At 43.1% G+C, this 25,932-nt stretch overlaps 1 protein-coding gene across 11 annotated transcripts in view; it reads right to left on the minus strand.

The window, feature by feature from the left end:
* The window catches only part of UBE3C (ubiquitin protein ligase E3C), a 130,266-nt gene that overhangs the window by 26,742 nt on the left and 77,592 nt on the right, over positions 1–25,932 (minus strand). For all 11 annotated transcript variants that reach the window (XM_073238122.1, XM_036999196.2, XM_073238125.1 and 8 more), the window contains 2 exons: positions 24,938–25,070; positions 19,818–20,065 (listed from right to left, as the gene is read on the minus strand). In XM_073238122.1, coding sequence (XP_073094223.1) covers positions 19,818–20,065; positions 24,938–25,070 — 381 coding nt within the window. The remainder of the gene's footprint in view (positions 1–19,817; positions 20,066–24,937; positions 25,071–25,932) is intronic.

A 25,932-nucleotide genomic window follows, 5' to 3' on the forward strand; every position in this document is an offset into this window, starting at 1 on the left:
TCACCCCTCCTCTGCTCTGCCTCTGTGGCACCGAGGTGCACAGACTGTGTGAGGGTGGCCACGTGCTGATGCTGGATTTCATCAAGCAGTATCCATCTTAGGTCTTTTTTGACCATCGGCTGGACCTGGCCAAGTGCTGTTCTGACATGAAGACACTGGGTCTTAGGACCCTGAGACCTGTCCAGGTCACAAGTGAGTAGGTGACAAAACTGGTATCAAAACTCAGATTCCCCAATGCCCAGATCAAGGATGTTTTCACTTGAAGTTACTGTCTGAGGACTGCAGTGTGTATTTTTGCATGTATTTATATTAAAAGTAGAACTCATGGAAGGTAAAATAAAAGGAACAGCTTGCTGAATCGTTCTATTTGACTACAGAATGTGTAATGACCACTCAGGGGAGATGGAACTTACACACATCCCCAAAGTGAAAGCTCGCCCATGCCCTTTAGGCAACACGCCCCAAGGGAACCCACATTCAGTTATCCCCACAGGTAGGTCTCACCAGTTCTACAACTTCCCAAGTGGAATTATATGGTGTGGATCAAGTGAAGGTTCCTGTGGCCAGGATTCTCACCTGGCCCTGGTCGGCTAGCTCACTACACACGTGTGGGCAATACATTGCTATTGACTCTCTATATAAATAGTTCAACCCAGTGCTCTGGGCGACATGGTGGCACAGCTACAAGGTTGCAGGAGAGCAGAGGCTGGAGCGGTGGCAGCACCAAGGGCACAGACTGAGACGGCTGCGGCGGCAGAGGGGCACAGAGGCAGAGACCGGCTTGCTGCCTGCAGACTCGCTCTGAGTGGACGGGATTTTAGTGATTGCCCTGCCACCATGGGAATCAAGTTGGGTATAATCCTCTCACCCCAAGAATGTCTTCCAAGAAGACATATGGTATGTATTCTTTTTTTTAAAATTGATATACTGTCTTATTTCAGTTTCAAGTATACAACACAGTGGTTCAACAGAGGCATGTATTTTTCTTTTGGTATCATTAATATACAATTACATGAGCAACACTGTGGTTACTAGACTCCCCCTATTATCAAGTTCCCATCACACACCCCATTACAGTCACTGTCCATCAGTATAGTAAGATGCCAGAGAGTCACTACTTGTCTTCTCTGTGCTGTACTGCCTTCCCTGTGCCCCCACCTACATTATATGTGCTAATCGCAATGCCCCTTTTTCTCCCTTATCCCCCCCTTCCCACCCATCCTCCCCAGTCCCTTTCCCTTTGGCAACTGTTAGTCCATTCTTGGGTTCTGTGATTCTGCTGCTGTTTGGTTCCTTCAGTTTTTTCTTTGTTCTTATACTCCACAGATGAGTGAAATCATTTGGTACTTGTCTTTCTCCACCTGGCTTATTTCACTGAGCATAATACCCTCTAGCTCCATCCATGTTGTTGCAAATGGTAGGATCTGTTTTCTTCTTATGGCTGAATAGTATTCCATTGTGTATATGTACCACATCTTCTTTATCCATTCATCTACTAATGGACACGTAGGTTGCTTCCATTTCTTGGCTATTGTAAATAGTGCTGCGATAAACACAGCGGTGCATATGTCTTTTAGGATATTAACCCCTTGTTGGATATGTCATTTACAAATATATTCTCCCATACTGTAGGATGCCTTTTTGTTCTGCTGATGGTGTCCTTTGCTGTACAGAAGCTTTTTAGTGTGATGTAGTCCCAGTTGTTCATTTTTGCTTTTGTTTCCCTTGTTTGAGGAGAGGCGTTCAGGAAAAAGTTGCTCATGTTTATATTCAAGAGATTTTTTGCCTATGTTTTCTTCTAAGAGTTTTATGGTTTCTTGACTTAAATTCAGGTCTTTGATCCATTTTGAGTTTACTTTTGTGTATGGGGACAGACAATAATCCAATTCCATTCTCTTGCATGTAGCTGTCCAGTTTTGGCAACACAGTTGTTGAAGAGACTGTCATTTCCCCATTGTATATCCATGGCTCCTTTATCCTATATTAATTGACTATATATGCTTGGGTTTATATCTGGGCTCTCTAGTCTGTGCCATTGGTCTGTGGATCTGTTCTTGTGCCAGTACCAAACTGTCTTGATTACTGTGACTTTGCAGTAGAGCTTGAAGCCGGGGAGCATAATACCCCTGGCTTTATGCTTCCCTCTCAGGATTACTTCGGCTATTTGGGGTCTTTTGTGGTTCCATATGAATTTTCAAATGATTTGCTCTGGTTTGTTGAAGAATGCTGTTGGTATTTTGATAGGGATTGCACTGAATCTGTAGATTGCTTTAGGCAGGATGGGCATTTTGACAATATTAATTCTTCCATCCATAAGCATGGGATGTGTTTCCATTACTGGCATCTTCTTTCTTTAATTTCTCTCATGAGTGTCTTGTAGTTTTCAAGGTATAGGTCTTTCACTTCCTTGGTTAGGTGTATTCCTAAGTATTTTATTCTTTTTGGTGCAGTTGTGAATGGAATTGTTTTCCTGATTTCTCCTCCTGCTAGTTCTTCATTAGTGTATAGGAATGCAACAGTGTATTAATTTTGTATCCCGCAACTTTGTTGAATTCAGATATTATATCTAGTAGTTTTGGAGTGTATTCTTAAGGGTTTTTAATGTATAATATCATGAATCCTCAAACAGGGCAGTTTAACTTCTTTCTTGCCAGTCTGGATGCCTTTTCTTTCTTTGTGTTGACTGACTGCCGTGGCTAAGACCTCCAGAACTATGATGAATAGAAGTGGGGAGAGTGGGCATCCTTGTCTTGCTTCCAGTCTTAAAGGAGAAGCTTTCAGCTTTTTGCTGTTAAATGTTTGCTGATGCATGTATTCTTTTATATCTGTCTTCTTGAGACTCATCAGTCTCACATTTTTCTTGTACTTACTGCTCTCCAGTGTCTTCACCTGGTGATGAACACGAGAGTTTCTAACTTTAGGCTAGGATAAATAAAGCTGCTATGAGCAGTCAGTACAAGTTTGTGGACTATTCTCTGGTTTCTCTTTATTAAATACTTCAGAGAAGATCTGACAGTGGAGGTACCGGGTCACATGGTATCCTTAACTGTATTAGACACTGACATACTCTTCCAAAACATAACAATTTTCCTCCTCATGACCAGCAGTGTAGGAAGGTTCCAATTCTTGTACACCCTCACCAATTATTAGTATTGTCAGTCTCCCACTAATACAACTGGAGAAAGCACAGAAAAGTTTTTAAATGTCCTGACATAGACACCGGTGCACTGGCTTCTCGCTACAGAAAGCTGGGGACAATGTGCTGAATGACCCCCTGTAACTCCAGGGGGAAAATCCTGGGGCAAAATATATCTGAAACCGAAACCAGTCAAAGGGAGAAATTAAGTGGGAGAAACCTGTTTATTTCTTACATAGCAATCCTGCATACCTCTAGATCCTCCCGCATGTCTCCATGCCGGCTGCAGGAGAAGAAGAGGGCCCCACGGAACCTCTCTGATCCAGATAAGCCCTCATTCACCCTTGGCAATCACCTACTGATAAGGGCATGGACTACTTCTCTCCACCCCTTGGAAACACCTATTCATATGGAGATGCACTAAGGCCAGGCAAGAGATTCTGAAAATACTGCAACTTTACTACACCCTCCCCACAGGCCAGCATGCCTCAGAGCCCAGGGACGTTGCCTGCCAACCCTGGGCCTCCTAAGGACTCCCTCTAGCTAAGAGCAGGAGGCTCTGCCTGGAAAACTGAAGAGCTATGTCCCTATGCTTTTACTTCTGATATGAAGACTAATGCCTACCCAATTAATTCAGAAAAGATAGCAAAAAAGGGCTTCTTAATGAGAGACTGAGTAATAAAATGGCAACCAGCACTTAAGTCATCTACTGATAACATAAAGAGTTGTTTTGAAAAGCCACAGTTTGCTTAAAGTTAAGAATGGTTAATACTATTAACCTGGAGCACTTATAAATACCATTACTTCTAAATGAATGATGACTTCCAAGTCAAGGGGAACATTCTGCCTAAGATGACATGATTGATTCCAGGTGTGGAAGGAAAGCCTCATCTGTACAGTGGACTTTAAAGTAAGCTGGAGTGTAAATCATTTGATGCTCAATAGATAAGGTCATTGTTTGCCATTTCTGCATTAGTAACAATAAACCAGTGAAATCTGTTAAATACATCAGAGCTACCTGAATTTTAAACAGAAGTCCCACTGCGACTCATAAAATGTAAATGCATAGGTATAATTTTTTACATGAGGCAGGTTTAAACCTTTAGAGCATTTAATATACAAGCACTAATAAATGATAGCACTAAAAACTATGATTGCATCAGCTAAATGGATTATAAATTAAATTTCCATAATGTATGCAACCGAGATACAAATGTGAGCATAAATCAAGGTATTTTCTAAACACAGGTTAATTATACAACTTCAAAAACCGCCTATCTTTTATGCAAAATAATCCACTTAGCATTTTTCATATTGGCCTCAATTCTCGGCCAGCTGTGCCACACTCGCTCCTGGAAGCGTATCAATAACTATGTGTCGTGGAAAAATAGCAATAGGCATATGGAGGAAACCTGTGATGTATTCTTCAACTGTCTGTCTTTTATGTGTTTATAGCTAGAAATTGTGCCAAAATGATTTGAAATAAAAAGGATTAATTATAGTAGAAGCCTTTTAATATAAGTGAGTGCAGTCGCAATGCAATTAATGCAAATTGTGGCACTATCAGGAGAATAAATGTGAACCACATCACAGGCCATTTCTGTTTGCTGCCAAATAACTTCAGTAATTTACTACATTAAGAATCAATAAAAAAATAATGCTTTTCAAATGCATCTCTATCAATCTTCAGGTAGTTCTAAAGCAAACATTTATAACTTAATCTAAAAACTATATCAGAGATGTCTCATTTTAAAGTCACTCTAATTGAGTAAGAAGATAATAATTTTAATTATTTCAGATCATGTTAACCTTGGAGTCTAAAAATTAGAAAAGATATGTGAGATAACGATGTCTGCTGACAGTAATCCGCTATTGAACACATTTGTACTTCGGAGTTAATACTTGGGTCTCTGGGACTGTTGGCTTTTATGACTGGAAGCTCCTTGGGGCAGGAAATACACCTAACCTTAACGTGTGGGTCCGCTACAACGTGCACTACCCTGTCATTCAACAAACACTTATTAAGTGCCAACGATTGTGCGAGGGGCCACTCTGCACACTGGGATTCTGCATCTATGAATTCATTTGCGAGAAACCATTTATTTATCTTTGAGATGTTTCAGGTTATGCGAAACTACGTCTGTATGGAAGTCCACTTGAACGCCTTGGCATCCACCCCACTGCAGAGGTCTCTCATCTGCGCAGCCCCGGTGACGCTGAAGTGAGGCTCTGCGCTGTCCTGCCCCGCAGGGCCCCTTGCGCGGTCACCACCGGGCTGGCGCAGAGCCTCAGCTCTCCCTCTCCAGACACAGCCTGCTGGGCAGCCGGGCACCGGCGCTTCTCTGCACCCTATTCGGCACTGGACTGCAGGCCTGGGGAGGGCCCGAGGCTCCAAGCTGGGAGAGGGAGGCCGAAAGGCCCCAAGTGCGCCCAGGCTGGGGCTGCCCGCCAGTGCGGGAAGGGAAGCTCTCTGCGGGGACTCTTCCTAGTCCACTGCCATGGAGACCTGCACTTAGGGTTGGAGAGGAAGGCTCCGGCCCCAGACGCCAGGTTTCCCGCGGGAATCGCAGGCATGGGTGCGCGGTGTGCCCCTCTGGCCGCTCCAGCTGACCTTCCCTCAGCGGGACAGGAGCTGCGCCCCCAGCCCTGCCCCATCAGAGTACTTCCAGGGGAATCTGCACCATCACGTGTGAAGTCCCCGAAGTAACACACCCACATTCCCATTACCCCTGCAGGAGTGAATGTGGGGCCGGCGGTCATCCCTGCCTCTGGGGCCCAGGCACAGCACCCCACACAACCAACTATTTCCAATAATTGGGTGTAAAAATTTACTTTTGCCATATGGGACAATAAATTGTCAGACTTCTGAAATCTGTGGCACCCCTTCCCTTGAAACCAGAGGGTCCTGCTGTCTCTCAAGGGGGAGTGGCTGACCTCACCAATGCTGAGGACTCCCTTCCGGACAGGGTGCATCTGCGACTGTGCTCCGCCCCATAAAGGCCACAGCCCTGCCTCCCCAGACACTGACTTCTTCTCCAGCTCCAGCACCGGCTGGCTCTTCACACACTTACTTTTTTGACACATAATCCATACATCTTACAATTAATTCATCCATCTGATGCGAACAAACCGATTCACTTAGAGTGACTGAGCTGCGCTGACCACTGCCCCACCGACCCGCCGCCCTCACTTCCTGCCAGACGGACTGCCTGGGCAGCCTGACGGCCCCGGACCACTGTGCCTTCTCCAGGATGCACCCAGACCCGGGAGCCTTCTCCAGAACCCTGCTTCCCATGTGTTCCCTCTCTCCTACAGCAATCTCACCAACTTACTTCCAGTAGCACACAACATGCATTATTCCTCTCATCTTTAAAACAAAATAAAATTTCTATTAGTTCCACATCCCTTGAGTTACTGCTCATCTTTTCTACTTTCATCTATTTCCTTCACAGAAACACTCCTCAAAACAGCTGTCTGACTGCTTACCCAGTCCCCACCTCCTACCCAGCCTTCTGTATCATCCTGTAAGTCTACAGCAGTGGACACCCCAGTCCTGTGAATGTTCACAAAGAGACCCCATGGAAAAGCACCCCGCCCGTAAGCCTCCTCCTGCCCCTCCCAGTGCCGACCCCAGTGATGTCTGACACACGTCAGTCCTGCCTGCTTCGAGCTTGTGAAGTGGGGCCCTCCAAGGATGTGCTTGTTTCTATCCTCCCCTCACTCACCCTCCTATAGAGCTGCAGCTCGGCCACTCCACAGCCCACATGAACACCCCACCGTTTACTTGCAGTTTCCAGCTTGGGGCTACATAATGCAAACTTACTGTAAGTAAACTTTCACACATTTGGTGAATATGCTTATGTATTTTTGTTGGATGCACCTAGAGATATAGGATACAAGGATATAAGAAGATACTTCTGGAAGACATTGCTTCTATTCTTTCAACCCATCTGCTGAGGTTCAGCCCAGTCCTTGCCCCACAACCCAAGTTTACGTTCACATACTCAACTGCCTACCTACAGTCTCTCTGCGAGTCGTCGAGAGACATTTCAGACTTCAGGAGAATCAAACAGCTCATCATTCCTGCCCAAATCTTCCCCATCTCAATGACATCCCCAGCCTTCTAGTTCTCAGGACAAAACCTGTACAGCCCGCTTACTGTCCCTCTCACGTCCCCACACGATTCACTGGCAGATTGTCTTGGGTCTGATTACTTCTCTCCAACCCTACCTCAAAGGCACCACGATCGTACAATCCAGCTGGCCTCCGTGCTGCCATGATGGCTCTGGTACAGGCAAGGAGGCCCCATGAGACATAGTTCTCCTAATACTGCCCTGCTCATGCCCTGCTGGTCACACCGGGAACCCCAGCCCGGTTCGTCTTCCTCCAGAGCGTCAGCTCGATGACCTCTCTCCTGCTGCCTCCCAAACAAAGCTGGCAACAATTTGGAAACAAGAAGAGTAGCAATATACATCTTCACTTGGTTTGCTTTTGTAAAGTTAAATTTACTAATCCTAAATGAGTATTTAATTGTTTAAGATGATTTAAATGGGCTACACTTCACTGTTAGATACTGACTATCCTTCTAGCATAAGGTAAAGGCCAGCAGAGTTAAGCATTAGACTTCAAGCAGAACCAGCAAGCGCCTGGGTCTCTGATGGTCATGGTGACGATCTAACAGGGCTCAGGACGAGGACAACGGGCTTAACAGAGGCTGAGTCGCGTCCGCTGCTTGGGAGCATCGAGCAATGTGAGAAGGGGTATCTCAATAGTGAGCCAGACCTTTCTCCAGGAGCAGAACCGACCTTGGTGTCCTGGAGGGGCTGAAACGTCACTGACACGTTAGGTACGAGGGTCAGCTGAATTCTGGAAGGCACTTGTCATTTTTATGAACAACCTAAACCATTCTTATTCCATGTTTAATTCTGAAGAAACACAGTGAACTTACATAGAAAACTATGACTTTACCTGACAAAAATAATCTCCATGCTCTGTTTTCAATGGAAAAAAATGTGAATTCTAATTATGAGAATGTGATAAAAGCAGGTATAATACACAGGAGTAAGATTCAAATAAAGTAATCATTTGTAAGTTAATATTTTTGCTTTTTCTGCTTCCAAAAAAGTTGAAGGTCAACAAGAGCAAACTCATAATGAATTGTCCACTGTGGATAACTGGGAGATTCAGAGAAAGCTTACATGTGAAATTTGCTGACATCAAAGTAAACAAGCCTTAATACTGATCGGAAGGCTTGCCTAGCATAGGATGATCAACTATTTGCTGAGTATTATGTTTAAGTCTAAGGAAAAGACAGAACTTTACAGATCAAAACACTGAGTCTGATGACAATCAGATGAACCGGCTCAATTATACTGACCCTTAATAATGAGTCCGAGAGTTCAAAACAAGATAGTATAAAAGCTTTGCCATTTAAGGACCAAGATAACTTAAATAACTAGTATTCACCTCAACCTACAGTTTTATAGCCTCCGCAAGTTCAGTGAGCATTATTTTATAAAAGGGCTCTAATGATGGAGCAGCGTAAATTTTCCCAGCTCTCAAAAGTCTCAGGAAAAAATGTTAACTGCCAATATTCCACTCCGTGATACATTAAGTGCACACTGAACTCTACTAAAATACCAAATTATAAACTACAATGAAGTTTCACAGTGTGCTAATTAAAATTTTGAAATATACGACCAAGATATTATCAAATAATTTGATATATAGGCATTTTGTTCCACTTAAATCAATATTCTGAAGCAAGAAAAAAAAGGAGCCACTTTCAAACAGAATTCAAATATGATAAAACATTTCCTTCGATAAATATTCTGAACTTAATTGGCTTAAATGGACCCAGGTGCTTCTGTCTGTGAAAAAAAAGTTCAAGATGACATTACCACACCTTCGAGCTGTTTATTTATTCCCTGTCTGGAGCTGATTTACAAGCGATAAAATGCAATCACAACCCCCACCAGAAGCAGGAATCATCTGCTAATGGAACTTTTAACTGAGAAGTGACCAGTGACATGAGGTAATTCTTCCTAGGCAGGACTGCTCTTGAAGACCTCTCTGCACTTTATCACAGTAAACAATCACTAACATATGCATTAAAGAAAATTTGAATACATTATGACCCAATAAATATCATAATCAATCAATTTATAATTTTCTTCTCTTAAAGATTTAATGTTCAACTACCACACTGCTGATGCTACACCATTACATGCACACAGAACGGGACAGTTTTTAGCATGTTGGTACAAAGCTTAACCATTTGTGATCAGATGATAATCAGGTATGTTTTAGAAACCAGTACTCCCTTAGGAATTTCCATGCAAAAAATTATGTAAATCTTAAATATGTGGAACCAAATTAACTACTATCTTCAAATAATTACAGTTTTGTGCTGGTTTTGTCTAAACTTCATTGTTTTATAGTTTTATTGAGATATATTTTATATAACTTCATTTTTAGGAGGTTTTAGATCCCACATTCTCCCCCTAAAATCTGGCTTAAAGAGATACATATTCCAAAGTAGAGGAATGGTCAGTCATTCCTTCTGCATCAAAAGCTTCACAGGGAGACTATGCCCCTGAACTGCACTTATGAGCCGCAAGTCCATAAGCAGCAGAGAAATGAGTTCATCCTCACCAGACTTACACAGCTGTTAGGAAGCCACAAAATATCATTGGACCTGGACCGCCTAGTTACCTGGTTTCTGTATTAATCAACACTGGATGATTTCAACATTTAGAAAGGAAAAATACAAAATTTTAATGAGATTTATTTCATGCAAACAAAATTACTCTATCTGTTGTCTATTATTGCACTATGTGAGAACCATCAAATTTCGGGAGTATTCTGGGGTAATCCTAGCAAAAGAAAGGCTCACCTCCATGACTGAAATTTATTATTATTATTAATTTGGAAGGTGGTTGGACTCACCCTGATTGGAAGAACTACAGCACACCATCCATCTCCAAGCCGCTAGCGCCATGCGCTCTGGCAGTCCCCTTGGGGAGGAGCTGCGGAGCCCTAGTGGTGCAGACAGTGCCAGGGCACAGCTCTCGGGGGTGTTATGTCTTCACAGGAATTAAAGTGAGAAATGATCTGCTTACAAGTAAGTCATGGATCTAATATCTGGTCAAAGTCTGAAATTTGTCACTGAAATGGTAAGGTGAGCCTAAAGAAATATGTTATTATAATGTAAGGTCAAGTTCAGCCTATCACTACACCTGAAGAATACTTAAAATCTGTAACTAAAGGAGCAACAGTTGGAATCCTAACAAACAGTAAGTGGGCCTGTAATAATGTATCTCAGAGACCCAAATAAAGGGGCATGACCTGTACCCAGGACTTCCACTACAGACTCCCTCCCTCTGCCCTCTGTGTCGTCAGGCCTGGGGCTCCATTACCACTATGAAGAAACACACACCCACAGAACACAGCACTCACTCCAGAGCTGCAGCACTCAGCAAGCTGGACACAGAGGTCAGTGGGGTGGGAACTGGTAGTTGGGAAAGCCTTACATTTATGGTCAGCTGGTCCCGACAGGAAGCCATCACTGTCATTAAGGCATCATCACTCAGGACTGGATCACCGTCCCAGATCCTTAACTCACCTACTTTGAATCTTATTCTCAAAATCCATTCTGCTCATGGTAAAAATGCAGTAAGTATCAGCCATTTGCCTAAACAATTATTTTCCACAACCCACGGCATCAGACTAAATTCTCCAGGTGGAGCACAGACTGTGTGGTCTGGCTGTCTCAGTGCAGGTCTGCAGCAGTTGGCAAAAGAGTCCGGGAGAGTCTGCACAACATACTTTAGCTTTGCTCGGCTGGCATCCATAGGGAAAGGAGCCGCAAACAATGTAAGTGATCAGGCCTGAATGCATTCCCATAGCATGCATGCATGCATGCATGCATTCATTCATTATCTAACTATCTATCTATTTATTTATTTATATTTTGGTATCATTAATCTACAATTACATGAGGAACATTATGTTTACTAGACTCCCACCATCACCAAGTTCTCCCCACACACCCCATTGCAGTTACTGTCCATCAGTGTAGTAAGATGCTGCAGAATCACTACCTGTCCTCTCCATGCTGTACAGCCTTCCCCGTGCCCCACCCTCCTTGGGTTCTGAGAGTCTGTTGCTGTTTTGATCCTTCAGTTTTATTATATTTTATTTTATTTTTTAATTTTTGCTATCATTAATCTACAATTACATGAAGAACACTATGTTTACCAGGCTCCCCCCCTCACAAAGTCCCCCACAACACACCCCACTACAATCACAGTCCATCAGCGTAGCAAGATGTTGTATAATCACCACTTGTCTTCTCTGTGTAGTACAGCCCTCCCCGTGCCACCCCCCACAACACTTACATGCTAATCGTAATGCCCCCTTTCTTCTCCCCGCCCCTTATCCCTCCCTTCCCACCCCTCCGACCCAGTCCCTTTCCCTTTGGTAACTGTTAGGCCATTCTTCGGTTCTGTGATTCTGCTGCTGTTTTGTTCCTTCAGTTTTTCTTTGTTTTTATACTCCACATATGAGTGAAATTTGGTACTTGTTTTTCTCTGCCTGGCTTATTTCACTGAGCATAATACCCTCTAGCTCCATCCATGTTGTTGCAAATGAAAGGATTTGTTTTCTTCTTATGGCTGAATAATATTCCATTGTGTCTATGTACCACATCTTCTTTATCCATTCATCTACTGATGGACACTTAGGTTGCTTCCATTTCTTGGCTATTGTAAATAGTGCTGCGATAAACATAGGGGTGCATCTGTCTTTTTCAAACTGGAGTGCTGCATTCTTAGGGTAAAGTCCTAGAAGTGGAATTCCTGGGTCAAATGGTATTTCTATTTTGAGCTATTTGAGGAACCTCCATACTGCTTTCCACGATGGTTGAACTAATTTACATTCCCACCAGCAGTGTAGGAGGGTTCCCCTTTCACCGCAACCTCACCAACATTTGTTGTTGTTTGTCTTTTGGATGGTAGCCATCCTTACTGGTGTGAGGTGATATCTCATTGTGGTTTTAATTTGCATTTCTCTGATGACAAGCGATGTGGAGCATCTTTTCATGTGTCTGTTGGCCATCTGAATTTCTTCTGCAGAGAACTGTCTGTTCAGCTCCTCTGCTCATTTTTTAATTGGATTATTTGCTTTCTGTTTGTTGAGGTGTGTGAGCTCTTTATATATTTTGGATGTCAATCCTTTATCGGACCTGTCATTTATGAATATATTCTCCCATACTGTAGGATACCTTTTTGTTCTATTGATGGTGTCCTTTGCAGAACAGAAGCTTTTCAGCTTGATATAGTCCCACTTGTTCATGTTTGCTTTTGTTTTCCTTGCCTGGGGAGACATGTTCAAGAAGAGGTCACTCATGTTTATGTCTAAGAGGTTTTTGCCTATGTTTTTTTCTAAGAGTTTTGTGGTTTCATGACTTACATTCAAGTCTTTGATCCATTTCAAATTTATGTTCGTGTATGGGGTTAGCCAGTGATGCAGTTTCATTCTCTTACATGTAGCTGTCCAGTTTTGCCAGCACCATCTGTTGAAGAGACTGTCATTTCCCCATTGTATGTCCATGGCTCCTTTATCGAATATTAATTGACCATATATGTTTGGGTTAATGTTTGAAGTCTCTATTCTGTTCCATTGGTCTGTAGCTCTGTTCTTATGCCAGTACCAAATTGTCTTGATTACTGTGGCTTTTTAGTAGAGCTTGAAGTTGGGGAGTGAGATCCCCCCACTTTATTCTTCCTTCTCAGGAGTGCTTTAGCTATTTGGGGTCTTTGGTGTTTCCATATGAATTTTTGAACTATTTGTTCCAGTTCATTGAAGAATGCTGTTGGTAATCTGATAGGGATTGCATCGAATCTGTATATTGCTTTGGGCAGGATGGTCATTTTGATGATACTAATTCTTCCTAGCCAAGGGCATGGGATGAGTTTCCATTTGTTAGTGTCCTCTTTAATTTCTCTTAAGAGTGTCTTGTTTTCAGGGTATAGGTCTTTCACTTCCTTGGTTTTTTATTTTATTTTATTCTTTTTCTAGGTATTTTATTCTTTTTGATGCTATTGTAAATGGAATTGTTTTCCTGATTTCTCTTTCTATTGGTTCATTGTTAGTGTATAGGAAAGCCACAGATTTCTGCGTGTTAATTTTGTATCCTGCAACTTTGCTGTATTCTGATATCAGTTCTAGTAGTTTTGGAGTGGAGTCTTTAGGGTTTTTTATGTACAATATCACGTCATCTGCAAATAGTGACAGTTTAACTTCTTCTTTACCTATCTGGATTCCTTGTATTTCTTTATTTTGTCTAATTGCTGTGGCTAGGACCTCCAGTACTATGCTGAATAACAGTGGGGAGAGTGGGCATCCCTGTCTCGTTCCCGATCTCAGAGGAAAAGCTTTCAGCTTCTCGCTGTTCAGTATGCTGTTGGCTGTGGGTTTATCATATGTGGCCTTTATTACGTTGAGGTACTTGCCCTCTATACCCATTTTGTTGAGGGATTTTATCATGAATGGATGTTGAATTTTGTCGAATACTTTTTCAGCATCTATGGAGATGACCATGTGGTTTTTGTCCTTCTTTTTGTTGATGTGGTGGATGATGTTGATGGATTTTCGAATGTTGTACCATCCTTGCATCCCTGGGATGAATCCCACTTGGTCGTGGTGTATGATCCTTTTGATGTATTTTTGAATTCGGTTTGCTAATATTTTGTTGAGTATTTTTGCATGTACGTTCATCAGGGATATTGGTCTGTAGTTTTCCTTTTGGGTGGTGTCTTTGCCTGGTTTTGGTATTAGGGTGATGTTGGCTTCATAGAATGAGTTTGGGAGTATTCCCTCCTCTTCTATTTTTTGGAAAACTTTAAGGAGAATGGGTATTATGTCTTCTCTGTATGTCTGATAAAATTCTGAGGTAAATCCATCTGGCCCGGGGGTTTTGTTCTTTGGTAGTTTTTTGATGACCGCTTCAATTTTGTTGCTGGTAATTGGTCTGTTTAGATTTTCTGTTTCTTTCTGGGTCAGGCTTAGAAGGTCGTATTTTTCTAGGAAGTTGTCCATTTCTTCTAGGTTTTCCAGCTTGTTAGCATATAGGTTTTCATAGTGTTCTCTAATAATTTTTGTATTTCTGTGGGATCCGTCGTGATTTTTCCTTTCTTGTTTCTGATCTGTTGATGTGTGTTGATTCTCTTTTTCTCTTACTAAGTCTGGCTACAGGCTTATCTATTTTGTTTATTCTCTCGAAGAACCAGCTCTTGGTTTCATTGAGTTTTTCTATTGTTTTATTCTTCTCAATTTTATTTCTTCTCTGATCTTTATTATGTCCCTCCTTCTGCTGACCTTAGGACTCATTTGTTCTTCTTTTTCCAATTTTGATAACAGTGACATTAGACTATTCATTTGGGATTGTTCTCCCTTCTTTAAATATGCCTGGATTGCTAAATACTTTCCTCTTAAGACTGCTTTCACTGTGTCCCACAGAAGTTGGGGCTTTGTGTTGTTGTTGTCATTTGTTTCCATATATTGCTGGATCTCCATTTTAATTTGGTCATTGATCCACTGATTATTTAGGAGCATGTTGCTAAGCTTCCATGTGTTTGTGAGCCTTTTTGCTTTCTTTGTACAATTTATTTCTAGTTTTATACCTTTGTGGTCTGAAAAGTTGGTTGGTAGGATTTCAATCATTTTTAATTTACTGAGGCTCTTTTTGTAGCCTAGTATGTGGTCTATTCTGGAGAATGTTCCATGTGCACTTGAGAAGAATGTGTATCCTGTTGCTTTTGGGTGTAGAGTTCTGTAGATGTCTATTAGGTCCATCTGTTCTAGTGTGTTTTCAGTGTCTCTGTGTCCTTACTTATTTTCTGTCTGGTGGATCTGTCCTTTCGAGTGAGTGCTGTGTTGAAGTCTCCCAAAATGAATGCATTGCTTTCTATTTCCTCCTTTAATTCTGTTAGTATTTGTTTCACATATGTAGGTGCTCCTGTATTGGGTGCATATATATTTAGAATGGTTATATCCTCCTGTTGGACTGAGCCCTTTATCATTATGTAATGTCCTTCTTTATCTCTTGTTACTTTCTTTGTTTTGAAGTCTATTTTGTCTGATACTAGTACTGCAACACCTGCTTTTATCTCCCTGTTGTTTGCATGAAATATCCTTTTCCATCCCTTGACTTTTAATCTGTGCATGTCTTTGGGTTTGAGGTGAGTCTCTTGTAAGCAGCATATGGATGGGTCTTGCTTTTTTATCCATTCTATTACTCTGTATCTTTTGATTGGTGCATTCAGTCCATTTACATTTAGGGTGATTATCGAAAGATATGTACTTGTTGCCATTGCAGGCTTTAGATTCGTAGTTACCAAAGGTTCAAGGTTAGCTTCTTTACTATCTTACTGTCTAACTTAACTCGCTTATTGAGCTATTATAAACACGGTCTGATGATTCTTTATTTCTCTCCCTTCTTATTCCTCCTCCTCCATTCTTCATATGTTGTGTGTTTTGTTCTGTGCTCTTTTTAGGGGTGCTCCCATCTAGAGCAGTCCCTGTAGGATGCCCTGTAGAGGTGGTTTGTGGGAGGCAAATTCCCTCAGCTTTTGCTTGTCTGGGAATTGTTTAATCCCTCCTTCAAATTTAAATGATAATCGTGCAGGATTCAGTATCCTTGGTTCAAGGCCCTTCTGTTTCATTGCCTTAAGTATATCATGCCATTCTCTTCTGGCCTGTAGGGTGTCTGTTGAGAAGTGTGATGATAGCCTGATGGGTTTTCCTTTGTAGGTGACCTTTTTTTTCTCTCTAGTAGCCTTTAAAACTCTGTCCTTGTCCTTGATCTTTGCCATTTTAATTATTATGTGTCTTAGTGTTGCCCTCCTTGGGTCCCTTGTCATGCGAGTTCTGTGTGCTTCTGTGGTCTGAGAGGCCATTTCCTCCCCCAGTTTGGGGAAGTTTTCAGCAATTATTTCCTCAATGACACTTTCTATCCCTTTTTCTCTCTCTTCTTCTGCTGGTACTCCTATAATGCGAATATTGTTCCATTTCGATTGGCCACACAGTTCTCTTAATATTCTTTCATTCCTGGAGATCCTTTTATCTCCCTCTGCCTCAGCCTCTCTGTGTTCCTGTCCTCTGATTTCTAGTCCATTAATGGTCTCTTGCATCTCGTCCATTCTGCTTTGAAGTCCTTCCAGAGCTTGTTTTATTTCTGTATTCTCCTTCCTTAGTTCTTGCGTATTTCTCTGTAAGTCCATTAGCATGGTTATGACTTTTGTCTTGAATTCTTTTTCAGGAAGATTAGTTAAATCTATCTCCCCAGATTCCTTCTCAGGGGAGGATGTGGAAGATGTCTGGGTTAGTCTGGTCTGGATCAAATTTTTTTGCCTTTTCATGTTGACAGATGCAGTGGTATGTTGTTGACTCGTCTGTCAGCTGGGAGAACCAAGACCCTTCCCACTAGCTCCTGGCCTTTCTTCACTGGGACAACGGCGACCCCTAGCGGCTTGTGTTGGGCAGCTGTGCATAGGCTGGGTCTCTGTTTCTTGCTTGGCTGCTATGGAGGGAGCTCCCTTGCTGTGGGCGTGGCCAGCCTCAGGCTGCTCCTCTGCTATGGTGGGGCCCGGAGGGGTAATGGGCTGGGGGCTGTTTGGCTGTTTACAGCCGTGAGGGCTCTCAGAGCTGCTGCCCAGGGGGTTAGTGGATCCGGAGTTCCCCGAGATTCCCAGTTGCTGGGCTAAGTGTCCTGGGATGCTTCCGTCCAGCTGTGGGGTCCCTGTCCCTTTAAGACTTTCGAAAAGCATTCGCTTTTCTTTGTCCCAGGGGTGCCGGCTGCAGGGACCTGCTCACAGGTCTTACTGTCCCGTTTCCCTAGTATCCAGCACCCCACACACTGTGTGTCTGCGCTCTGGTGCGGATGGCTAGGGGCTGGGTGTTTAGCAGTCCTGGGCTCCCTCTCCCTCCCCTCTCCGACTCCTCTCCTCCCGCTGGGAACTGGGGTGTGGGGCGCTTGGGTCCTGCCGGGCTGGGGCTTGTATCTTACCCCCTTCGCGAGGCGCTGGGTTCTCGCAGGTGTGGATGTAGTCTGGCTGTTGTCCTATATCTTCTGGTCTTTTAGACAAATAGTTGTATTTGTTGTATTTTCAAAAATATGTATGATTTTGGGAGGAGATTCCCACTGTCCTTCTCATGCCACCATCTTGGCTTCGCTGCTCCTTCAGTTTTTTCTTTGTTCTTATACTCCACAGATGAGTGAAATCATTTGATACTTGTCTTTCTCCGCCTGGCTTATTTCACTGAGCATAATACCCTCTAGCTCCATCCATGCTGCTGCAAATGGTAGGATTTGTCTTCTTCTTATGGCTGAATAATATTCCATTGTGTATATTATGTAATATATCTTCTTTATCCATTCATCTACTGATGGACACTTAGGTTGCTTCCATTTCTTGGCTATTGTAAATAGTGCTGCAATAAACTTAGCGGTGCATATGTCTTTTTCAAACTGGGCTCTATACCATTTTTTTAAAATAAAAAAAATAGGTGGGTGGACTTGGCCAGAGGCTGTGGTTTGCAGTCCACAGTTCCAGGGTGTCACCTCTAGTCACAGCTTTGACTTGTGGCTATGCTAGTCAGAATGCCTGGGCTAGAGACAGTTTCCCACCTGTCTCTAAAAACATGTTGGGTGGCAGACAGTAAATATCAGGCATTCCGATTCCACTATTTCAAGTAGGGGAAATAAGAATGCATTCCCAGATCACCCAAAGTCCTAATGAATTTCCCCCAAATACCATGAAAAGTCTATCTATGTAACAATACACCAAGGATTCTTGGATTAACATAAAACATGAGTTTTATTTAATAATATTTTCAGTGGCTATGTCATGTGTGCTATGCCAGGATACTTTACAGGCCCAGATAAGTTACATCTTTCCTCCGTACAGCAAGAAACATGCCCAATACTGGAAATAAGGAAGGTATCTTCTGAACTGGACCTTGGGCTCCTGGCAGTAGTCAATGCTGGAAGCCAGGAAGGGCATCGTGACAGTCACAGGACAGGAGGGTGCAGCCTCCTTCAGACAAGGCAGGCCAGCAGGAGGCCATCAAGTCCACCTCGGCACTCTGCACCCTTCCACCTCATCTTGCACGGTCTTACAACAGGGCTTCTGATGCTGACAGGGAATGTGGGGTGGAACCTCTTCAGTCACCACAGCAACAGCCTGACTACTGGGGAACCGTGTGCATGTCCTCAGACACACCATGCTGCTCTACCTCTCACAGCCCCTGTTAGTGGGCTGAATTCATCCGTCTGAGGAAAAACAAGTATTGATTTTCAACTTCCTCTGGGAATGACCTAGATGATTTTCTACCTCATTTAAAGCACGCTAGATGCAAGTTTTATTTACTCATTTTACTGGGCTATCTGCTAGTCACAAACCACTAGGCCTAGCAGCTATCAACACTAAATTTACTTATAGCACAAAGAAGCAACAAAATAAAAGTAACCTAGAAGTATAAACTGGTATGTAAACAGTCCCCAGTAAAATGCTGGTAATCAATTGAAAAGAAAAAACAAGCTTTTTTTTGGACTGGATTTGACTTGTGAGGAAGCAGGTGGCCACCATGGTGTAAATGAAGCCTTATCTCTTACCGTTCCCCCCATGCCACACCCACAGGCTATGCCACAGTCTGACCCCCACCCGCAGTGGATGGTGTTAGGAGGCGGGCCTCTTTCAGAGGAAGCAGGCCATGAGGGTGGAGATCCTCGTGAAGGGACCCACCCCCAAGTGCACCCTCACCCTTTGCACCCCGTGAGGACAGGGCAAGAAGGCAGCAGCTGTGATCCGGGAAGAGAGCCCCATCGGACAAGCCTTGGGGCACCCTGATCGGGGACGTCCAGCCCCCACAGCTCTGAGGGAGAAAGGAGTGCTGTTTAGGCCGCCCTGCGTGCAGTCTTCTGTTACAGCTGCCTGAATGGACTGAGACAGGCTGGGACCCACCCAGGTCAGTGGTGAGTGGACTGGCTTCAGTGGTATCCTGTTCTTGTCCCAGACTTTAATGGAAGGGCACGCTTCCCAAGTTTCACCATTAAACAGGTAGTCTCCTTTAGGTCATCTAGTCAGTCTTAACCTTTCACTCACAATAAAGGGTTAGCTGCATTTGTGTGGCCAGCAGTCATAGCTTACAACCCACAGCATTACCACCAAATCATCCCCAAATGGCCCATTTTCACAGGATTTGCATGCTTAGACCATACCATTTAACTGCACTGACAGCCTCCCACCTCATGGCACTTTAAAATTTTATAGAACCTTGAAAGAATCCCTTTTAACACTAGTTAACAAGAAGAACAACTGTGCGACCTTAGATATTCATGGCGCACATGCCTATGCCAGCAGGTAAACTGCAGTTAGTGCAAGACTTCTATAAACAGAATCACAACGTCCCCATTTTTTCTATACTATACCAATAACTTGTATGTAACTCCTGTGTCGGTGATCTATAATGATGAGATGGAACTGCTATATATTATCGGAGTTCATGAAAATCACAGGCAATTTTGAATAAATGTCTTCAGTGAAGCAAATGGTAACCAGAGAAACTAACTTTCACACCCTGTGGTCTGAGGTCGGTTCTCACAGAAAGTTTACTTTACCTTTCCGAGCATTCTGCCCAGGAAGTAGTAGTGTCTGGCAAAGGAGTCGCCCACAAGCATCTGAGCAGCCGGGTTGGGGTACAGAAGCCCTTCATTAGTAGTCTTGAAGAAGCCCTGGTTGGGGTTAAATCCTGACTTCAGTAGTTCATTCAGAAACTCTCTGAAAATACCACCACCATCAATGCCAGCTTCATCCAGGCCATGCGCATTGAGTAAGTGCACGCGGATCCGCTTTTTCAAATCAGGCTCTGTTAAAAAACGGGGTTGGGGCAAGGAGAAAAGAGTTAAAGAGAAATCAATAAAATTAGTTGTTATTACAGGCAGTTTAGGGATGAGGAGCAAGAATATTAGAGATATTTAATGCAGGACTCAAAATCAATGAGATTAAAAAGAGACAATGATACAGACTTACCACCATTTCCCCCAGAGAGCAAGCACGGAGTTGGGGTGCCTGGGAGGAAGTTAAGTCACCGCACAAGCTCTAGGGACATAACAGACTGAAATACTGGGAGGGAGGGAGATTATGGACACAAGGATTCTATTGGGGCATTATCACCAGAAAGGCAAAAAAGATAAACAAAGATGTCAGTGAAATTAACATTGCAAAGACCTTCTGAAAGATGCAAACAGGCAGGAGAATCAGAAGCCAGAATCTCTATCATTTAAAAGTGGTATTTGGCTCAAAAAAGGGGAATATTTTTGGTTACATAATGTGTTGCAAATATTAAAATTTTAAAAACCATAAAGCTGCATAACTATGCCTGATAGCTGAAAGAAATTTCCAGTCTTCATAAGGATGGCTCTGCCTTATGAAGAGCTAACGGGTCCCTGGACTCGTGTGCAATGACTACAACAGCCTGTGACAGAGGCCCCAAGTGCAAATCAAAAGAGTGATTCTGCCAAAAGTCAGAACCAAGCAGCCTCTGGTCAGCAGGTGTGATCAGGGAGCACGTTCGAGAAAGTCACCGACATGTCCTTTATCTCCTCCCACCAATGACCTTCAGGTGCTCTGCGATGAGAGGCAGGAGAGGGACAGAGGCGCAGGCAGGAGGCTGCTGTGTCCGTGTGGAGGCGGGGGAGCTGGGTGCCCCACTGTTCAAAGGCTTTACTGAACCACTGACATTTTTCAGACTTAGTGTACAGTCACCCAAACACAGGTGACCCACTCCGGAAAGGGGGTGGCAAAAGGCAAGCTCAGCAGAGCCTCCAGGAAGGTGATTTCAAGTGTCAGCCTCTGAAGTCGCAGAACCTGGGGATGGATGTTCTGTAACACGTCTTAACAGGGCCGGCACCACTCCAACTCCTCGAATGGACCGAGGGCAAAGTCACTGTGCGTGGCAGTGCCCCTTTGTCTTCCTCTGAGCCATCACGGGAGGCTCACCCCCTCCTTGCCAGCAGGTACCGCAGCTGACCCCATCTCCATCAGAGGCAGGTGAACAGACCTCAACCGTTCGCCTGCAGAATTCTCGAGCTTGGCAAAGGAGTGCCTATCACGCGGACTCCCCAAGCCAGGACCTACACTAGGAATTTACATTCATTACTTCAAATCCATCAACAACCTTCCACGTGGAAAATGTCCCTATTCCGCAGTGAGAAGACCAAGGACAAGGAGGGTGGATCCCCATCTACAGACACAGCGAGTCCTGGAAAAGGCGGTGCTGGGCTTCCAGTGTCTATATTACCCACAGAACACAGGTTCCTTTCTACTGGAATACATTCTCTTTATTTTTAAAATGTTAACTATCCTTAAATGAAGAACATGCTTTTTACTGATGAATAAATCTCACAAGTGTGTTATTTGCATTTATTTTAACTAATATGATTACAAAGTATGTTCAATCTCAAGTTCTAGAGAAAATGCCAAAAGAGATCTAGGTGGATAATTATAAATTACAGATGTTGTGGATAAAGTGATGGTTCCTGTGGCCGGGATTCTCACCTGGCCCTGGTTGGCTAGCTCACTACACAGGTGTGGGCAATACGTTGTTACTGACTCTATATAAAGAGCTCCACCCAGTGCTCTGGGCGACATGCTGGCACGGCTGGAAGGCTGCAGGAGAGCAGAGCAGAGGCTGGGGTGGTGGCAGTGCCGAGGACAGAGGCCCAGAGGATGGCTGTGTGGGCAGAGGGGCCCAGAGGCAGAGCCCGGCTTGCTGCCTGCAGACTCGCTCTGATAGACAGGATTCTAGTGACTGACCTGCCACTGTGCAAATAAAGTTGGAAATAAACCCTTTCACCCCAAGAACGTTCTACTGTCATTTCTTTGGTGTCACTGAATCCATAGTGAACTTGCCCGGGGCTGGAACCCACTGGCAGGACAGATGCGATACAAAAATAGAGTTGGGTTATTTCTTGCCTTAAATATATCCTCTTAATACCTGGTATTAAACTATAAGCATTTATTTATCATATACAGTACTTCTCAAGCTGATTGTCAGCAATTAGCAGCACATTCTCTAAGTATTCTGAGTGTACAAATGTCATAAATTGGAAACCCCCAATCAGAGCCCACCCTTTAATCCTCTACTCAGACTTCAGTGCTAGTGCTCTGGAGGAAGACCGACGTCTCTTAGAGACTCGATAGCCACGTAGAGAGGCCACCCCTTTAGTTACGGCTGGAGTCGACATTCTGTGGCTCCCCAAGGCTCACCTCTGTGAACAGCAACATACAAGAGCATAAAAATATTTCCAGAATCTATCTTAGGTATCTTGCTACTCCTTGTTTCTACGGGCAAATAAAAAATACCTACTCAGGCAGTAAAGTTCTAGTGGAAAATCTAAATAAAATACTACTTTGATTTTACTGTATTACCATTTCTTCTTCAGGAAAACAATGTAAAATCCTACCCACCAAACTCAACAAAACAAAATGAACCAGCACACAGACAGGTGGGGGCCTCGGGTGCTGCGGAGGTCAGAGCCGGCTCAGACAAGCTCGCCGGAGACACTGGGGTGCCCGCCGGGAGCTCACCGCAGCGCACTCTCTACGGTGCTCCTCACGAGGCCGGGGAGTGAGCACCGTAATCTCCGCCTTCCCCACGCCGGGGGTCTGACCCCGGCCATGCCCTCACCCAAGCGGACCGCAGTGACACGGCGCAGGGAAGAGCAGGCATCTGGGTCACCGAGCCAGGCCCGCGTCCCTCTGCTCGCTCAGTTCGCAGCTGCGGACATGAGTCACTCAACTCCTCTAGCCCCACTGGGTCAATTCACCTGTCAGACGGGCTAACACCGCACGGCAGGAAACTCTTCTGCGGTGATACGAGATGACGAGTACCCACGAAGGACGGACTTGCTTTTTAACGACTCAATGATATACAGAATAATCATATTAACTGATTAATGTAAATGGTCAGTCCACAAAGCACTTCAAATTAATTTCCCTTAAGTAAATTAAGCATTCTGAGATATTTAATTTTACTAATTTACCTAGCAAAATACCGAACAATCTTAACACATAAAGATTCTTACTAAGGCCTAAATTATAGAACACTTGTAAAGACTTAAAGCGTTCCAGTGTAACTATTGCAGGAGTCTTCCAAACCCTTTAAAGTAAATGCAATTTTAAGGATGCACGTCTGTTGGAATACGACCAACTTTTGAGTAATTTCTGAGCTTAAGGATCACTAGGAAATTCGGGGCTTATTGTAATCAGGCAGTGAGGCTTTAAAAACTCATCTAACACGGAACAGTTTTAAAGTCAGCACAAACCTCCACTAAGCACCTCTTCCCCGCCGGCTGCAGGGCTCACATGCGCTCCCCGCTGACTGCCCCCTCCTCTGTCCTACCTCTTTATAAAGCCCTCCAACATCGACCACGTCTCAACTCCTCTCTGAACACTTGCCAATTGTTGAGTTTATCATTTTGTTCTGTGTTTGTCCTCCCCTGGGTTCAATCACAAATTCAACGATCTGTTGAGCACCAGCTGTGTGTGCCAAACGAAGGATGCAGATTCCACCCGAGTCTGAGACCTCCAATCAAGTGGGAGGCAGGACAACTGCTGGACCTGATTCCCAAGGGGCTGTGAATGCCAAAAGGAGAACTTTTTCCTCAAAATTACATTAGACTAGGAATCAGAATGCCTGATTTTTGCCCCGTTCACACAAAACGTTTGGAGAACATAACATGCTAGGCAAGAGTAACCTGGATAGTGGGGAGCTCACTACTATCACAGAGCCTGTGGTCAGCTTAGTTAAAATTCTGCCTCGGTTGGTGGTATGTGGCCTCGGAGGGCTACCGCAGGGACTAAACGGCAAACTTAACTGTGTCTGTGTAAAAGACAGAAACCTTGAGAAAGGGATGCCAGCCTTCTTCCACTGTCTCCAGAGGATGGAAAATACGCTCTGTAAGCAAAAATTGGAGGTTGGGGGGGGGCGGAAAGGAAGGGGTTTTGCTTTCCTTGGAGAAAATTAAATGGCAATCCTAGAAGAAAAGGCAACTGTTAGCTCACACCTGAGTATCTGCCATCACCTCCAGTAGCTGGGATACAGACCCTGCCAAATGTCTGCTTTTAAACCCCTACACTGCTTTAATACTGACTAAGTGCAGTATCATGGATACCATAATCTGAAGTTAAAATTATTCATATATGTCAATACTAAAACTTTAAATACTCTATGTCAAATATTAACATAAGACAAATCAAGTCTTGTCCTCTAAATGCTGTCCAAATTATAATTCTTTTATCTAGCAGTACTGTCATTAACATACACATCTTTTTGTAAGAAATTTGGATTATAACAGTGTTTATTTCAATGTATATAATTTGGCTTACAATTTATAATACATAAATAGACTGTTACATACAAAATACGGATGTAAATGGCTGCCCATCAACAATTTTAGAATTGTAAGTTGTCAACTAAATTTTAGAGACAGACATTTTGGGGCAGGGGAGTTTCTTGCCTTAAAAAAAAAATCAGTATTTGAAAGGCTCTGTCGTAATGATTATTCATCAATCTTAGGAATATTATTTGGTAATACACATCTCCAAAATATGACCTTTTATGTTTCAGTTGTAAGAAGTCATTACAGAACAAGATGATGGACACTAACTTTCTAACATGATTCCCCAGCTCCCCCTTCCTCCCACCCCATATGCATACATACAGAATCATACAAACCATTTTCTGGGGAAAGTTTATCATAAGCATCTTCATAAATATAATTTCTTCTTATTGTGACATTTATTCCATCCAGAAATGGACCATCTCCTTGAACTTCTTGCTTATCTGCATAAATCAACCTTTGAAAGATCTAACAAACAGGGCAAGTTACTAAGGTTATCTGAAACAACAGATTTTTATTATAAACATAAATAACCAAAAGGAAAAACCGTTGGATCAACTTTAACTTTTATATTTCCATAAAGTCTGAAATAAATTTTAAAGGTCAAGGTATCAAATACACTGATTTTATGCCTTATCAATAAATGTGCAATAGTCATGCACTTTGTAATATTGCTCCTTTCCCCCTTTTTACAACAGATTTTAAAAATCCCCTGCTATAGTGTATTTTCAGTATTTTCTTTTACAAACCCTTTATTTGCAAACCCAGGAGGTAGAGGGAAGAAGAAAGAATAGCTTTGTAAGGGTGTATATTAATATTAGTGTGAAAATCTCCGTAACAATAAAATTCAAGTAATTTTTTTTGATGCTAAAAATCCAGCAGAGGGAGCTCAGGAGTTATCAGTGCCAGTGCTGATGAGACACCAACAGCTTCAAAAGGCACTCATTTTTCTGTTCTCTCTTTAGGAGAAGTGGGCAAGTCCAGACATACCCTTTTGAAGCCATTACCTAAGGGCCCAGTCATTTTTAGAAATCTGGTTTAAGTTGGTAAATACAAACCAAATATTTTAAATCAAATTTGGAAACAGATAAATACTAACAAAGTTTTCCAAATCAGCCAAAAATCATCAGGCAAGAAATTAAGATACTTGTCCATTTCTTTTTTATACAGTTTGTGAAAATTAGCTTTTATAGAACCTTTTCATAAAACTTGCATTTGCAAAAATAACGCAAAATTTACTAGACAAAAAGGACCTTAGATTCCAATTATGAGAAAACAATAGCCTAACCATAGTTACAGCCGAGGAGAAAAACATTTCAAGTTTATGCAG

This window comes from Manis javanica, chromosome 6, assembly GCF_040802235.1.
Source record: "Manis javanica isolate MJ-LG chromosome 6, MJ_LKY, whole genome shotgun sequence".
In the NCBI taxonomy this organism is placed as follows: domain Eukaryota; kingdom Metazoa; phylum Chordata; class Mammalia; order Pholidota; family Manidae; genus Manis; species Manis javanica.